We start from the raw sequence: 16,551 nt of genomic DNA, 5'->3' as shown, positions 1-16,551 counted from the left end.
GCTAATACATGCAAAGCACTTAGAATTGAGCACATAATGAGCACTAAGTACTGAGAGTCATTATTAATGAGAGAGGTTCTCTCTGGGAGGGCTCCCCGCCTCCCGCCCGCCAGCCACAGCGGACAGTCTGGAAGTGACCATGCACCTACTTCCCCACTGCCATCACCCCACCCCAGAAGCTTCCCTCCAGGCATTGTGTAGGCAGAATTCAGGGGGTTCCATGAACTTGAATAAGAAGAACTTGTCTTTGCTTTTTATTAACTCTAACTGAAGTTCAGTGTTTCCTTTTATCAGGCTTGGAGACCACACGCCACAGTAGTGTTACTAGCAGTGACTCTGACTTGTCCCAGTAGAAACCACGTGTCCCATTACAAATGTTGCAAAGAGTGCTTCCACTCCCTACTACTTTGAAACTGTAATGGTTGTTAGGTTGGCAACCAGACCTTGTTAGTTAATGAATTAATAAAGAAACATATGTGGTATTTTATCACGATTTCCTTATAGTTCAGTAACTGTATTTTAACATAATCGATTCCTTTGCAGTGAGAGTGTTTTATGTTGTGTATTTCACAACATTATTCTGAGGAGGGACCCATACGTTTTATGGAACTACCCAAGGATCCACTGCTTGGAAAGGTCCAGAGCCCCTGCCTGTGCCCATCCCCTGGGGGCCGGTGCTGAGGGCTGAGGTGCTCACGTCACAAGCCCAGCACCGTGCTCCTGTCTCCCCCTCCCCCGACCCTGCTTAGAGGCCAAGGGTTGCCTCTGCTGGTCGGAAGACTGCTCGCTGTCCCTCAGGTCCCTTCCTTCCGCCACATGGTTTCTTCTAGACTCAGGAGAATTCCCTCCAGGGTTTGGGTCTATAAGCCCAGCTACATTTCTCAGGTAGCTTCAAGGTTGGGCAGCATGGAGAATGTGAAGATCCGTGGTTGATTCTGTGAGGGCAACGGGCTGTCATGTGGTTAACCCTTAATATCCAAGGAAACCCCAAGATGAGATACAATGAAGTATCAGATGGGAAGAGCAGAAAGCAATGAGAAAGGCAGGCTGCCTGGTGGGGGGGGAGGGGGATGGTGAGGGGAGGGAGAGTGGCTGCCCCTCCACCACCTGGAAGGACACCTGGACCCCAGGTGACCCCCTGGACCAGAAGGCGGGGCCACACCCAGCCACAGAATGTGTCTCTCTGTCCTTGGGACGCTCAGTCCTCCTCCAGCCCCTTTCCCTTTTCTCCTCCCTCCCCCGTCTCCCCTCTTCCACTTTAGGGAATTCACCAAGGAGCGGGAGAAGGCCAAGTCCAGGGGAACCTTCCAAAAGCTCCGGGAGAAGCAGCAGCTGGAGGAGGACCTGCGGGGTTACATGAGCTGGATCACGCAGGGCGAGGTCATGGACGTTGAGGACTTGAGAGAAGGTTTGGGCCCAAAGGCATGGTCAGCCTGCTCTCCCCACCCCTAAGCTGCCCCACGCAGTCAGTGCCCACTGGGAGCACTGAGTCAAGGAAAGTCCTGCAAGCCTGGGAGGCCCACGGAGCGGTATAACATTGCCGTGCTGCCGGTAAGAGAACTCAGGCCCTTAAAGGGCGAGTGACTTGCCTAAAGCCTTACACCTGGAAATGATGGCATCTGGGTGTGCCCGGGGCTCTTCCTAGAGTGCAAAGCACCGTGCTACCTGTCCATAACCGCCCCCTGCCCAGGTGTGGGCTCTTTCTTGGGCCCCAAACACACAGGGATTCAGGCCTGCCTAGGGCCCGTTGTCACAGATGTCTCCAGTCAATGGCCCCTTTTCCAGGTGTGTCTAGCGCAGAGAGGCCCAGAAGACTGGTCCACTCTTTCTCTCTTGTTCCCAGGGAAGCTGTCTTTGGATGAAGGAGGCTCTGACACAGAGAGCTTGTATGAAATCGAGGGCTTGAACAAAATCATTCAGTTCGTGTGAGTATCCCCTTCTCCCCAGAGTCTTCCCAGCCTCAGAACTCCCAGAGATAGGGAGTTAGAACCCATTTACTGGTCCCCATTTATTGGACCTTAGAGTCATGTTCGCCATCCTTTAGGACACTCAGCAGATGACCTGATTATATACTACATCGGGAAGAAAGTGGGAGCCTGCCACGGGGCAAGGGAGAGAATCTGGCTGCTACCCTGTGATCAGAGTAGCATTGGTGGGACAGTTAGTCCTGGAAAGCTCTGCTCAGGAAGAGGGAAGGTGTGTGCTGCAAAGAGGTAGCACAGAGAGGTGTGCGGGAAGGATGCTGGCCTCCCCAGGAGTCTGGAGACAAGGGGAGGCTCCAACCTCAAAGTGTCTTTGTCTCAAGAGGAAGGTGTGTTTGGTTGGTTGGCTGCTTCCTCTTCCAAATTCATACCCACTTGTGAGTTTGGAAGATCAAACAGAGAAATACATCAAAGAAAAGATGAAGGTCCCCACTGCCCTTCAAAGAGGTAACCATGGTAACCGATGCGTATCCCTTCAAGACCTTTGCTATGCTTTTCTCTCTACACAAACACACACACACACACACACACACACACACACACACACACACACACACACGCCAGGTTTTTTTTGTTTGGCTTGGCTTTTTACATGCAGAGTTCCTTATGCTAACTACCCTGGATACCCAGCCTAGAACAGTGCCCAGCATACAGGAGGTCCTGGCAAACACTTGATGAAGAAGATATACATAGTATCAAGTAACATATTTTTAACTTAAAAAATATCTATTTAGGGCAACTTTATACATACGCACGTGTCTTTTTTTTTTTTAAGACTTTAATTTTTTTAGAGCATTTTTAGGTTCACGGCAGAATGGAACAGAAGGTACAGAGATTTCTCATATCCCCCCCCTCCCCCCGCCAGCACACAGGCACTGCCCATTAATCAACATCCCCCACCAGAAAGCCGAGGTGTACTTTGGGGCTCCCTCTTTGGGCTGTCCCATCGTGGGTTTGGGCAAATGTGTAATGACATGGATTCATCATTCTAATATCATTCGGAGTATGTTCGCTGCCCTAAAAGTGCTCTGTGCTTCGTGTTCTCATTCCTCGTCCCCCGACCTGGCAACTAACAACTGATGTTGTTAGCCTTTCTGTAGTTTTGCTTTTTCCAGAATGTTATATATTAGGAATCACACAGCATGTAGCCTGTTCAGACTGGCTTCTTTCAACTAGTGATAGACCTTCAAGTTTCCTTCATGCCTGTCCATGGCTGGATGGCTCAACTTTGTCTGGTGTATCTTTGAGTGTTAGTCCACAGGATGAATATACCATAAAGTATTAATCTTTGCTGGTTTTGGCAATGCCGACAGTGCTGTAGGAACAGTCCTGCATAAGTATGAACATTCCCACCAGGCAGATTCCTAGAAATGGAATTTCTGGATCAAAGCATATATATTTTTAAACCTTGGTCAATGCTGCCAAATTGTTCTCCAAAAAATGTTGCAATGATTGTGGCAGTGCCCTTTCCACACACCCTCAACAACACCAGATATGACTAATCCATTACACAATTGTTTTTCTAATGAACAAAATGCACCCCCCTCCCCGTGTGCTTTAATTAAAATGCAAGTGTGTGGGGCCCCTGTTGTATGGCAGGCACTGTGCTAAGCATTCTGCTTGCATTATCTCTAAATCCTGGGATCATTATTTTTCTCCTTTGAAAGAGGAAGAGCTTCACAAGTAGAAGGCAAGATTTTAAATCAGTCTGGCCCTGCAGCTCACGCCCTTAGCGTCTCCCGTGTGGCCAGAGGAGAGAGTGGGCGATCAGATGGAGTCAGGCTGGAGCCTGTCGGAAAGCAATTCCAGAAAGGGGGGGGAGCTCGGAGGAAAGCAGCTCTTTGCCTCCCCCCTCCCGTGTTTCCTCTCCCAGTCGCCACTGGAGGCAGTGGAACCGCATCTTTCGCTGGAAGTGCCATGACGTGATCAAGTCCAAAGTCTTCTACTGGCTGGTGATCCTGGTCGTTGCCCTCAATACCCTGTCTATTGCCTCCGAGCACCACAACCAGCCTCTGTGGCTGACCCACTTGCAAGGTGAGACACAACAGAGTGAAGCCAGAAAGGGGACAGATGTGGCCAATGGCCAAAGCCAGCCAGTAGCACCTCAGGTTTGGCAGAAGACGTCATGGAGATATTGACATTGTTTTCTAGAAATCAGAGGCTGGTAATACTATTTTCCTCATGGCATCACCAGGGGCAATAACAGTAGCCAGTTGGGAAGCCCAGGTGTCTGTTACAATTTCGGATACTGAGCATAAGGATTACCAGCAATCTAGAACTCCAAGCATCCAAGTTCAAATTCTACTGCCAAAACAGCAGTCTTTCACCAGCTATTTATTGCATGCATGGTATATGTAAGGCATAGACAGTGAATTCAGATGCAGAGAGAATTAATAGGCTCCTGCCTTCCAGGAGTGTATTTAGAGGAGAAGATAGATGCTCATGAAGAATGTCAAGTCCACATAGGGAGGGCAACCATGCAGGCAAATATGGGGCAGCAAGAGAAGGATTATAGGGGAGGAATGTTGGAGCTCCGTGGACCTTAAAGAATCAGTAGATGAGCCCCCCAGCAGTCAAAGGGAAGGGAGGGAGGATCCCCCCAGAACGAACAGCACATGCAAAGATGTGAGGATATAGAATAGTACAGTGAATTCAGGGAGCTGTAAGAACTTCTTATGTGACTGAGAGCAGCGGGAGAGGTGTTTGCATGTCAAGGCCCTTAAGTACTTGAGCAAAATATTGGGATTTTAAACTTTGGGAGATGGAAAGCTAATGAAAAGTTGTCAGCAGCCATATAACACGATCAGATCAGAATTTCCGAAGGATCAGTTTTGGGGGAAGTCAAGTCAGCCTCATCCCCAAGATAGATGTTCCTCTGCCTGTGGAGCTCTGAACTGCGAAAAGGCAGAGACTAAGAGAATAAGGAGACCAGTCCCAACATGGCGGATCAAACTAAGTGCCCTCCCCACTGTAGACACGTGGCAGTGCTGCCTAAGTCATAACAACAATATTTCAAAGAAAGACAAGGAAGTCTCTAGATGGCAGAAATGAAGAAACAACTGAAAGTCAGAGGCAATGAGCTCATGAATTGATTTCCAGAAATATTCTAAACCTAGAGCTAAACCCTAAAGAGTGGCAGTTGGGTTCTTAATGACCGGGCAGGGACAGGAGACAGGAGCCCAGAGCCTGGGTCAGGTGAGGAACAGAACTGACCCCCTGGATAGAGCCAGAGTCTAGGGTTACCCCTTTGTGTGGGAAGCAAAAATCTCACCGCATCGGGCCAGGGAAAGAAGGTGGAAGTTTATCCATGCTGGAGGCTCTGGGAATAAGGAAAAATGTCTCAGGTGAAAAAATTGAAATCCAATCTGTGCCCTATATGTATGCGCTCCAATTTGCACTGTTCCAGATGGTGTAGGGATCCTAAGCTAAGACAGTAACATAAAAAACTAGTCAGAGGCAAGGGAAAACCCTGTGGTGCCCAGCAGAAGCAAACATAAGCCACCCTTTAAGGATGCTTCTCAAACCAAGGCATACAGAATTCCTGCAGGGAAAAAGTATTTCCCAAAGAAGAGCTTACAACAAAACAATTGCAAAACAGATAAGGAAGAGGGCCACCCGGAGGAAGAAGTATCAAGCCCAACCAACAGGAATGAGCAACCCTGGGAGCCTGAGGTAGTTGGACAATACAAAAGACACTGTGTTTAAAATGATGAAAAAAATTAAAGAAGGAATATAAGTAGAAAAGAAGACTGTGTTTTTCTATGGGAAGGAGGTAGGGAAAAATGCATGCATGCATTGCCACCAGTCTTCTTGAGAGCTCCTTGAATGTGTCAAGCATTGCCGATGCATTGTCTGAGTACCGCCCACCCAAAGGAGTCAGAGACTTGAGGTTCCTGGCCTCTGCAGATAAATGGATGGTAATGCCACTTACTGAGATGAGGAAGGCAATCAATGTCTGAGTATATTTGGGGGTGCAGGAGGATGGGTACTACTCCAGTACTCATCAGCTTAGTCTTAGGCATGTTGAGTTTCAGGTACCTTTGAGATATCCCAATGGAAATGTCAAGGAGGCAGATGGCAAAACAGGTCTGGAACTCAATGGAGAGGTCTATGTTGAAGAATTAAAATCTGGGAGTCATTGGCAGGGATGGCCACTGAAGCTACAGTCTTAGAAGACATCCCCAGATCATCAGAGGAAATATATACTAAATGCACAGCCCAAGGCCAGCATCCAATGGTTAGGTAAAGAATTACATCTGCAGAGGAAGCTTGGGAAAAGCAGGAGAAGTAGAAGAAATCCAGAAGGATATAGGGCTACAGAAGCTAAGGAAAGAGAATATTTGAAAAAGCGAGAGTGGTCAACAGTGCCTAGGGCTTCTGTGAGATCAGGGAAAATGAGGGTTAAAGTGGATTTAGTGACCTGGAAGTCATTGGTGACCTTGAGAGAGCCTGTTGGTGGAGTGATCACGTAGACCCAGTTAGACCCAGTTAGGTATGACTTAGAGAGCAAATGGAGCAGGGCAGGGTGGGAAGAAATGAAGGGATCCAAGCCAATAGCTCTCTAGGAAGTCTGGTCATGATAGGGAGGAGAGAGCTGAGGCAGGAGCTACAGGGACAATGGGAAAGACTCTGGCATTTAAAAATGGTGATGGGAGAATCCATTTGAAAGAAGAAGTTAAACACATAGGAAAGAGAAGTGATCATTAGCAGTGGATTTCGTGAGGGAGGGGTGGGGGGGCTGGTGAGCAAAGCACAGGTGGACAGGTTGGCTCCAATAGGAGAGAAGGACGTGTACAGTAATGAGACTATGGCAGGGCTTAATTAACTTAAGCCAAATTGAAAGTAATGAAACTCCCTTATGATAAACATGGTATGGCTCAGCCATGATGTAGCCATGGTATGGCTTATTTGAGAAACTTACATCAGCATTCCCTCAATGGGCAAACATTCACCAGGTTTTACGGATTTTGAGAGTGGAAAAGGGATGATGCTTTGGAAACTCAGGGAGCGGGTTTGGGGCGGAGGGCTCAGGCAAGGTCATGGCCTGGGGACAGGGCAGGGAGAGAGAGAGCGAGCGATGCTGAGGCTGGCCCCCCCACCCCTACCCCGCAGATGTAGCCAACCGCGTGCTGCTGGCCCTCTTCACCATCGAGATGCTGATGAAGATGTACGGGCTGGGTCTGCGCCAGTACTTCATGTCCATCTTCAACCGCTTCGACTGCTTCGTGGTGTGCAGCGGCATCCTGGAGATCCTGCTGGTGGAATCGGGCGCCATGAGCCCCCTGGGCATCTCCGTGCTGCGCTGTATCCGCCTCCTCAGGATCTTCAAGATCACCAAGTGAGCGCTGGGAGGGTGGGCGTTGCTCCAGCGGCCCCACACCCATAGGGTGCCTGGTCTGCTCCATAGGGGCTCCGTTCCCGTGGTCTGGGGTCTGGGCAAGTTCATGGGTGGCCTCTGGCCCAGGATGTCCCTCTTTCCCTAAAAGAAATGGCTTTCCCATTTTGACCTCTTTCCTTAATTTTTTTTTCCCTCTTACCTCTTACCATCTGGGCAGGGATACCGGGCAGGGGTGCAGCACGTGGCGTGGAGGGAAGGAAGAGGACAAGGAGAGTATGGGAGAAGGAGGAAGGGGACGAAGATGAGAGGAAAGGAGAGGTGGGGAAAGGGGGTGGAAATGAGGAGGGAGAATAAAGAATAAAGAGGGAGGGAGCAGAGACAGGCTCATCGGCTTCCCAGGGTTTATTGAGCAGCCGCCTGAGCTGGGGACTGTGCTAGGCACAGAGTGTGCAGGGGTGCAAGGGAGAGAAGTGGCCCTTACTCTCCTGGGGTCCACAGTCTGGTGGGGTGGCCGGAAGTTAGCCGGCAGTCGCACAAAGGAACATGAAACGACAAACCATGAGAAGTGCTAGGATGGGCAGAAAGAGTGGATGCCCGGCCTCCATCCCGGAGCCTCCCAGAGGCCCAAGGGTGCCGCTTCTCCCTCTGCGTCCCCTCAAGCCTGAGCCTTTGCCTTGGCCTGGCCAGACCTCAGGGGCTCCGTGGAGGGGGGCGCGGGGAGGGGGCGTGGCTCCTCTGCACCTGTGACCCTCTGCCCTCAGGTACTGGACGTCTCTGAGCAACCTGGTGGCATCCCTGCTCAACTCCATCCGCTCCATTGCCTCGCTGCTGCTGCTGCTCTTCCTTTTCATCATCATCTTCGCGCTGCTGGGCATGCAGCTCTTCGGGGGCAGGTACGACTTCGAGGACACGGAGGTGCGGCGCAGCAACTTTGACAACTTCCCGCAGGCCCTCATCAGCGTCTTCCAGGTATTCAAGATTCAGGATTCCAGGATTCAATACTGTAGGTGCTGAATCCCACTTGTCCTCCAAGAGCGGGGGCGGGGGGCATCACCTCCTCCAGGAAGCCTTCTCAGATCTGCTGACACGAGTTCGGGGTCCCTCTGCAGGCCCTCCTCTTCCTCTGTGCTCCTCTCCATTGTAATAGCTGCTGCTGGTCTCCGGCTCCCTCTGGAGGCTGGGAGTTCTGCCTGGTTTGTCCTATTTGCTTTGTCCCTGGTACCTAGCGCGGGCCCATGGCAGGGGCACTGATACTGACTGAGTGGAGTCTAGGGGCCCGCTTTCTCTCCCGTGCCCTACTCCCGTCTCTGAGCACAGAGTCAGCCAGTGAGCTCTCCCCCAACAAGACTGACAAAGCCCCAGAGAAATGCCAACCATTTCTCACTGCAAAGATATGGCTCAGTTCATGTTCGCCAGAATCCGCCCAGAGGAGCGTGGCTGGGATGTACCTGAGGCCTTCAGAGCCATGGGCCTCCCGGAGGAGATTCCTCAGTGTAGAGCCGAGAAACGCTCCTCTGTGCAGGGCCGGCACTCACCGGGGAACCTCAGTCCGTACCTGTGAGAAGGGCCGTGTGTGGCCATCGGCGGGTCTTCCAGATGATTCTACCCTCTCTTCCCTTCACCCTGTGGCTGGTCGGGCATCACGTATGATGATGCACCTGACATTTCGCGCTAGCTCTGGAGGCTGGGATGCCAGGAGGCCTGGGTGGGGGCCGTACGGTTAAGCCTGGGCATTAGGGACGGAGCACAGGGAGGTGGTGACCCCACAGTCAGACCCCTTGGCTCTGGAAAGGCAACAGTAGGATTTCTGACCATTGGAAGAGATTCCAGGAGGGGAGCAGGGGCCTTTCATCCTGGCCGTGGATGAAGAGAGGAAAGGTCTAGGGGCCTTTGGGACCACGCAGTCCCGAGAGAGGACTCTGGAGACCCTCTGCGACCCCCTCCCCTCACCGTGCTCCCCCTCCCCCTAGGTCCTGACGGGTGAAGACTGGAACTCCATGATGTACAACGGGATCATGGCCTACGGCGGACCGTCCTACCCCGGGGTGCTCGTGTGTATTTATTTCATCATCCTTTTCGTCTGTGGCAATTGTATCCCTTTGGAAGCAGGGCACAGAAAAGAGCTGTGGGAGGGGGTGGGCGGGGGCCTGAAAACAGGGGTCCTGGCCACACACATGCCAAGCAACAAGCCCTCCGGCTGGAGGGCAGCCCCCAGACTCATGGGGCAGGGTACGCGGGCTAGGACATGGCAAATAGCAATTGCAGGGAGAGCTGTAGGAGAGTTCCCCCCTGCCCCCAGGAATGTTCAAGAATCACAGAGGTGACTGGTTACCGGTGGGCAGATTTCTTCCTAGAGAGGCTGGTGAGCCTGGAGCAGGCAGGAGGAAGGACAAGGTTTGGCTGCAGGGCCATGAGGTTGGTAGGCAGCCTGGTCCGAAGGTTTGGGAGGCAGGCAGGGAGGAAGGAGGGAAGAGGCCGGTGGAGAATGAGACAAGCAGATGGAAGGGTGGGGTGGTTGGGGCAGAGAGAGCCAGCAGGCCCCGGGGGTTTTGAGGTCTGTACACGGCATTTGGTAGGTATTATGAGTAGGGGGCTGGGGAGGGAGGGAGCCAGTGTTCCTGGAGCTCATGGGTGCCAAGCGCGACTCTCTGGGACAGTGCCTCAGAGGCTCCCCACTCAGCCCCGTGTGGAAGCTGGGATCAGTCATGGATGGGAAATGGGGGGGCACTCAAGGCCCATCATGGATAGCCCATGCAGCCAGGCCGCCCTGCGGATGCTCATCCGTGTACTCGGGCCCATGCCACCCCGTGTGTAACTCTGGCAAGAGGCCCTCTGACAAGCCCACCAAGGCAGTGGGGTTAAGCCCTGCCAACCGCTGGGCAAGGTGGGACTCTGGCTCCAGAGTCTTCCTTTTCATCCACAACCCAAGACTCCTTAGCAGGATGACCTCAGATATCCTGCTCAATGTCTTCCTGGCCATTGCTGTGGACAACCTGGCTGAGGCCGAGAGCCTGACTTCTGCCCAGAAGGCCAAAGCTGAGGAGAGAAAGCGCAGAAAGATGTCCAAGTGAGTGCTGCCTCCCCAGCAGGGAGGGGCCTGGCATGCTTGGCGGTGGCCTCCCTGCGTTGGAGCCCGATGAGTAAGGGCTGTGCCACGGTGACCCCCCGTCCCAGTGGGCAGGCTTCTGCACCCACACGTTTAGGGATGACTGACTTCCTCTGAGCTGTCCCTGGGTGCAGAATTGGAGATGGCCCCAGGAAATGGGACAGCAGAGCCAGGCAGGATCCCACCAGGGAATCCTGGTGGGGAGTTCTGGGAACTTGCCTACTTGAAAGGAGTCCTCTCCCTCTGCTGAGCCGTGCACACGTCCTAGTGGCGGTTGGTTTCTCGGGGCTCTACTGTTCTCTCCATCAGTGAGTTTGGCATGTAACTCTCCATAGCCTAAGACCCTCCTCTAGGAGCAGAAGCAGGACTGGTCTTCCAGTCTAACCGGAAACAAGTCACTGCAAATGAGTCACCTGGGGATCTTGTTAAAATACTGCTTCTGATTCAGAAAGTCTGGGCTGGGGTTGATGGTCGACAGGTCTAACAAGCCCCCAGGGGGCGCCGATGCTACTGGCTGGAGAACCACCCTGAGTGGTTCTAGACAAAGGCCTGCTTCCTTCAATGCCCGTGTCTGCAGGAATGGTATGCCCAGCCCTGGGGGGCAGGATGGGAGGAGAAAGACAGAAAGACCAGCAATGAAATCCAGATACTTCCAAAGAGTTGAGTCCCATCTTGGACCAAACCATGCTCCCACACTGTGAATTCTTGATGAACCAGGTGCAAAGACTCTTTCCACCCATCTACCTGTCAATAAACACTGAGTGTGGTTGACCAGTGAGCCATGTTTAGCCACAGGCCCAAGGTGGGCATCATGCCTTTTCGTCAGAGACTCAGGCCTATAGCCCTTCCCTCTTGGCAGCCTGCACTGTTCCATCGTCCACAGAGCTCCCTGAGCTCCGAGAACTGTCTAGTCGGGCTTCTACCATGGGCTTCCTTGGTTTTTTAACTCAGGGGTCTCCCAGACAAGTCAGAGGAGGAGAAGTCAGTGATGGCCAAGAAGCTGGAACAGAAACCCAAGGGCGAGGGCATCCCTACCACCGCCAAGGTGAGCATATCACGTGGGGTGTTTTCGGAGGCAGGATGGGGAGGGACTCTGCAAGTCCTCTGGGTCACCCCCATGACTTAGGGTGCTGGGGGTGGGTAGGGAGGTGGAGAGGGGCTATCTGCCTGGTTATCAGCCAGGTGAGGGCATCTGTCTCCACTCTCCTGGGGAGAAAGTCGATGGCTACACTCCCACAAGGAATCCTTTGTATTGAGAGGCGCAGATACCCCAGTGTGGGAACCAGACTTCCTCAGAGTCCCAGCTTCTTACCCCAGTCAGGTGTCTCCCGCCCCATTTGACACCCCCATCCCATTACGAGGCCCAGATTGGTCCCCCCACCCCCCCGCACTTCCTGCTTGTTCCAGCCTGGCCCTGCTCAACCCTTCTGGAAGCTGAGGAAGCGGAGGTCAAAGGGTTCGGGAGTTGGGCCCCAGACAACTAAGCCGGGGTTGGCTTGCACAGGCTCAGACAGGCTGAGGTCTTGGCAACTCGTCTGACCTTTCTGTGCCTGGCTTCTCATTCGTAAAAAAAAAAAAAAGAATGATCCTACTATTACCTACCCCCAGGCTGGAGGCAGGATTGCGCTAACACCTACCCTACCCCTCCCCTAAGTGCTCAGTCAGTAGAAACTGCTGCTTCTGCATTCCTCATCTTCATCGTATTCCTACAGCTGAAAATCGATGAGTTTGAATCTAACGTCAATGAAATAAAGGATCCTTACCCTTCGGCTGACTTCCCAGGTGAGGGTCTTGGGACTGTTGGGGTATATGCTGGGGAGTTGATTTCTCCCCAGGGACAAGCTCTTGCGCGTCCCCTCCCTGGATCCTTCCTCGAGTGGATCACGACACAGAGACATCCTTCTGACCTAGTCCCGCATATGAGCCACCGCAAGCCTGCCTCTCCCTACAATACACACGATAGAAAAAACCACACATCCTGTTTTCATTTAATTCAGCTAGTATTTACTGAGTGCCTGTTACATACTTCAGTGCTGAGGACTCCGTTTTCAAGTTTTCTGGCCACGTGGAGCAGACCACAGACATCTGTCTGTGTGGTGTGGGAGACGGACAGGTTGCTCACCCCTCAGTGTCCATCAGGTCTGGGGGCTGGACTGAAACAGAAATAAATAGAACATTGACTTGCACTGTGGGAAAAATCGAAATGAAAGAGATAAGGGTAGGGTGGCCAGGAGGGTGATACACAGCCACAGAGAAACCGTGAACGTCTCGCAAATGGTGGCTCCCGCAGAGAACCATTCATCTGTGCCAAGGAGAGAACACCGTGGAGAGAGCGGGGCCAGGCTGGGTTCCTGTGAACAAGCCACCTGCAAGAGGCTGGAGCCCCAGAGCTCTGAGGTTCCCTGTTAGCTCCCTCACGGGTCCTGGGAGCACGGGGTCACTGGTGCAACTTCATGGCTTTTTGGGGGATCCGCTGATTAGCATCTGTCTACCTCAGCGACTCAAGTTCCAGGGGGACTTTCTGTGCGCCAAATGGCATAGCGTAGGCCCTCAATAAATAGATTGAATGAACACATGAAACAATTTTGCCTAGTGATGTGTGGGGAGCACGGAGCTGATAGAGACAGGACTAATAATATTTCTTCCAGTAATGAATATTTGCCAGTAATGAATATTTGGGTTTTAAAGTAATTCATCTCAAGCTGTTTCATCTAACAACCATGACCTAGCAGATGAGCGTGGCTGGTATGCCGGGGAAAGTGGGTGACCCAGGAAATGGGAGGTTAAGGAAAGGGTAAGGGTTGGAAAGAAGTGGGGAGGGTAGAGGGTTGAGGGGTTGTGGGGTGAGCAGTTGGAAGGGAGTTCTTACTAAGGAGGTTGACTATGTTTATCCTGCTTCTTTCCAAAAGACAATTTGAAATGCCTTAGGCTTAGGACAAAAGATACATAAAATAAAATGAACAAAATGGGCACAAACAGGGAAAAAAGAAAGCAGATATGCTAACTTTAAGAATGAACAGTTTCTTCCATTAAGCATAAGATGTGTTTTGGGGTCCTTGGCAGCCAGGGCAAGATGGGCAGTGTCACATTAGGACGCTCGTTGTGAGGCAGGAGAAAGGGGGGTGAAGCTGAGAGCCGGTGCAGAGAGCAGAATCGAGTGGAGAGAGCAGAATATAGTGGCTCTTTCCGGGCTTCCCCAAAGGGCCAGGAGGAGTAGCGGTGAGGTGGCTATGGGGTGAGGTCAACAGGAGACTGGGCAGGACCTGGACAGGGAGGGGCACCCCGACTTTGACAGCGCCCTCCAGTCTGATCACTGGATCCTCTCTTCCCCGCTCACCCCAGCTGAGGAGCTCAGGGAGTGTGCTGTCTCGTGAGGCCGTGAGACTTAGCCAATAAACCGAGAGGGTCTGTCTCTTCTTCCTCTACCCCCCCCCCAACCCAGGATCTGCCTCAGTACTGGGGACTGGCTGAAACTTAAGGATATTGATTTTTTTTTCCCCCCATGCTGGCAGTTCTTCTCTGAAATGATTATTTTTAGAATCCTAGCCCAGGAGAAGAACTTGGAGTCTATTTCAATAAGCCTCCTGCCCCTAATCAATTTCACAAATTGGGAAGCTGAAACCCAAGAAGGATAGGGTCTTGCCTAGTCAGCACAGCAAGTTAGGGGCAGAGCCTGGACCACAACTCGCGTCTCCTCTGGAGCACAGTCCCCCCTGTACTTCTCAACTGCGAGCATTTGAGATGGTGAGTCCAGCCCTGAGACAGAAGATGAAACAGCAAGGCTCCTTGACTTTGGTCCTGGCCCCGCTTCTGGAGGGTTCTGGGACCGACAGTTTTCCCTGATCTATTCCCCAAGGGGAAAGGGAGATGCCTGGGTTGGACTCTGCTGACACCCCTGTGGCCTGCACTGGCCTGCTCCCACCCTCACTTGTTTGTGGTTGGGGGTTCGTGGTTGCATTCAGAGCACAGAACCTGGGGAACAGGAAAGTATGTAAAGATGCCTCCAACTTCTCTCTCTCCCCTCCGCACAGGCGATGATGAAGAAGATGAGCCTGAGATCCCCGTGAGCCCCCGACCACGCCCCCTGGCTGAGCTGCAGCTGAAAGAGAAAGCGGTACCCATTCCAGAAGCCAGCTCCTTCTTCATCTTCAGCCCCACCAACAAGTGGGTGGCCCCTCGGCTGCTGTGCAGGGTGCTTGTTGGGGCTCTCAGAAGTGGCTGGTTTCTGCTCTAAAAGGCCCCCCTTCTCCTGATTCTCTGGGCCTACCATAACACTGTGAGAAACTGATGCCCTTATCTTCAGATCTTGTGCCCTGCTTAAAATGCTAGTATCTCTGGGAGAAGGAATGCTGGAAACCTTAGCGGTTACTCACAGCTAAGAGGGTTTGTATATTTTGCTTCCTTGTTGAGGGCGATTTTAGACAGGACGGGGGATGAGAACTGGGTGAAGCTGTAGTTCTTACTGGCTTCACAGTCTTAAACCTTTAACATATACACAGACTATAGTCTTCACAGAGTTTCATCTGTCTGCTTCCGGGATGGGGATCAGCCTGCTCTGTTGGCTTGGCTGGAAACCACAGGGTGGTGGGGGTGTGCTGGGGTGGGTGGGGGCAGGGATTTGGCTGGGGGAGGGGACTGAGGCCACAGAAACAGCAGGAGGGGTGTGGTGGACCAGCCCCCCGCATGTCCAGCCAGAGGGCCTTTCAGATGCAGGCTCCAGGGTCTCTCTGCCCTACAGAGGCCGGAGAGGCCTGAGTGCCCAAGGGCTCACAGTTCTCCTGGTCCCCTCACTGTCCCTCTACAGGATCCGTGTCCTGTGTCACCGCATTGTCAATGCCACCTGGTTCACCAACTTCATCCTGCTCTTCATCCTGCTCAGCAGCGCCGCCCTGGCCGCCGAGGACCCCATCCGGGCCGAGTCTGTGAGGAATCAGGTGATGGCGGATCCATGCTTTCTACCAGCTCAGCACCCCTCCCCACCTGGCTTCAGCCACCTGCACACCTCCCTGCTGCTCAGAGCTCAGTGTATGCTCTATGTGGCTGCAGGCATCAGAGTCTCTTAAAGTTCAAGTCCCTGGAGGACCAAGATGCGCGAGCCACTCCTTCGGAACAGTATTGCCACAGTACACAGCACAGACAGGCTCTTGGTGCCTAGTTTTAATGATGAGGGGGGTGGTGGCAATCGTGGTAGTCGTGGTGGTAGTGGTCAGGGGGATGGTGGTGATGTTGGTGATAGTGATGATGATGATGGGGTGATTGTGGTGGTGATTATGATGGTGATGGTGGTGAGGGTAGTGGTGATGGTGATATTGATGGAGGTAGTGATGGTGGTGGTGGTAGTGATGGTGGAGATGATGGTCGTGGTGGTAATGGTAGTGATGTTAATGGCGATGATGGTGGTGGTGGTAGTGATGATGATAGTGGTGGTGGTGATAATGACAGTGATGATGATGGTGTAATGGTGCTGATGGTAATAGCAGTGATGGTAGTGGTGGTGGACATGATGGTGGTAGTGGTGATGATGGTGATGGTAGATGGTGATGGTAATGGTCATGATGGTGATGATGCTGGTGATGGTGGTGATAGTAATGCGGATGACAGCAGTGGTGGTAGTGATGAAGATAGTGGTAATAATGGTGATAATAATGCCGATGATGGCAGTGGTGATGATTATGGTGATGATGATGGTGGTAGTAGTGGTGATAGTAATGGTAGTGATGGTAGGGGTGATGGTGACAACCATGATGATAGTAGTGGTGGTGGTGCTGGTGGTGGTGACGACGATGATGGTGATGATGGTGGTGGTGGTGATGGTGGTGGTGATGATGGTGGTGATGGCATTGAAGATAATAATGATATCATTGTTCAGTACTTCTTTTCACTGACTTCTGTCCCCTCTGCTCTGTCACTAGATCCTTGGGTATTTTGACATTGCATTCACCTCGGTCTTCACTGTAGAGATTGTCCTCAAGGTGAGTGAAGGCTGTAGCACAGCCTGGATCTGTCTACAGAACAGTGTCTATAGGCCAGGACATCAGGCCTGATGTGGCTCTGACTTACATGCAGCATCCACTCAGAGGTTGGGTTGCGGGGATGCGGGAAAAGCAAGAGGAGAGCAGAGAACA

General features: G+C 52.3%; 1 protein-coding gene across 3 annotated transcripts in view; it reads left to right on the top strand.

Moving 5' to 3' along the window:
• Positions 1 to 16,551, top strand: part of CACNA1S (calcium voltage-gated channel subunit alpha1 S) — a 68,263-nt gene that overhangs the window by 24,309 nt on the left and 27,403 nt on the right. For all 3 annotated transcript variants that reach the window (XM_032318913.1, XM_032318912.1, XM_032318911.1), the window contains exons 8-19: positions 1,263 to 1,408; positions 1,844 to 1,925; positions 3,856 to 4,016; positions 7,095 to 7,320; positions 8,082 to 8,289; positions 9,291 to 9,411; positions 10,273 to 10,387; positions 11,378 to 11,471; positions 12,139 to 12,208; positions 14,458 to 14,590; positions 15,231 to 15,360; positions 16,339 to 16,398. In XM_032318913.1, coding sequence (XP_032174804.1) covers positions 1,263 to 1,408; positions 1,844 to 1,925; positions 3,856 to 4,016; positions 7,095 to 7,320; positions 8,082 to 8,289; positions 9,291 to 9,411; positions 10,273 to 10,387; positions 11,378 to 11,471; positions 12,139 to 12,208; positions 14,458 to 14,590; positions 15,231 to 15,360; positions 16,339 to 16,398 — 1,546 coding nt within the window. The remainder of the gene's footprint in view (positions 1 to 1,262; positions 1,409 to 1,843; positions 1,926 to 3,855; positions 4,017 to 7,094; positions 7,321 to 8,081; positions 8,290 to 9,290; positions 9,412 to 10,272; positions 10,388 to 11,377; positions 11,472 to 12,138; positions 12,209 to 14,457; positions 14,591 to 15,230; positions 15,361 to 16,338; positions 16,399 to 16,551) is intronic.

The sequence above is a fragment of the Mustela erminea genome, chromosome 17 (assembly GCF_009829155.1).
Source record: "Mustela erminea isolate mMusErm1 chromosome 17, mMusErm1.Pri, whole genome shotgun sequence".
Classification (NCBI taxonomy): domain Eukaryota; kingdom Metazoa; phylum Chordata; class Mammalia; order Carnivora; family Mustelidae; genus Mustela; species Mustela erminea.
This window is presented reverse-complemented; position numbering and strand designations above follow the sequence as displayed.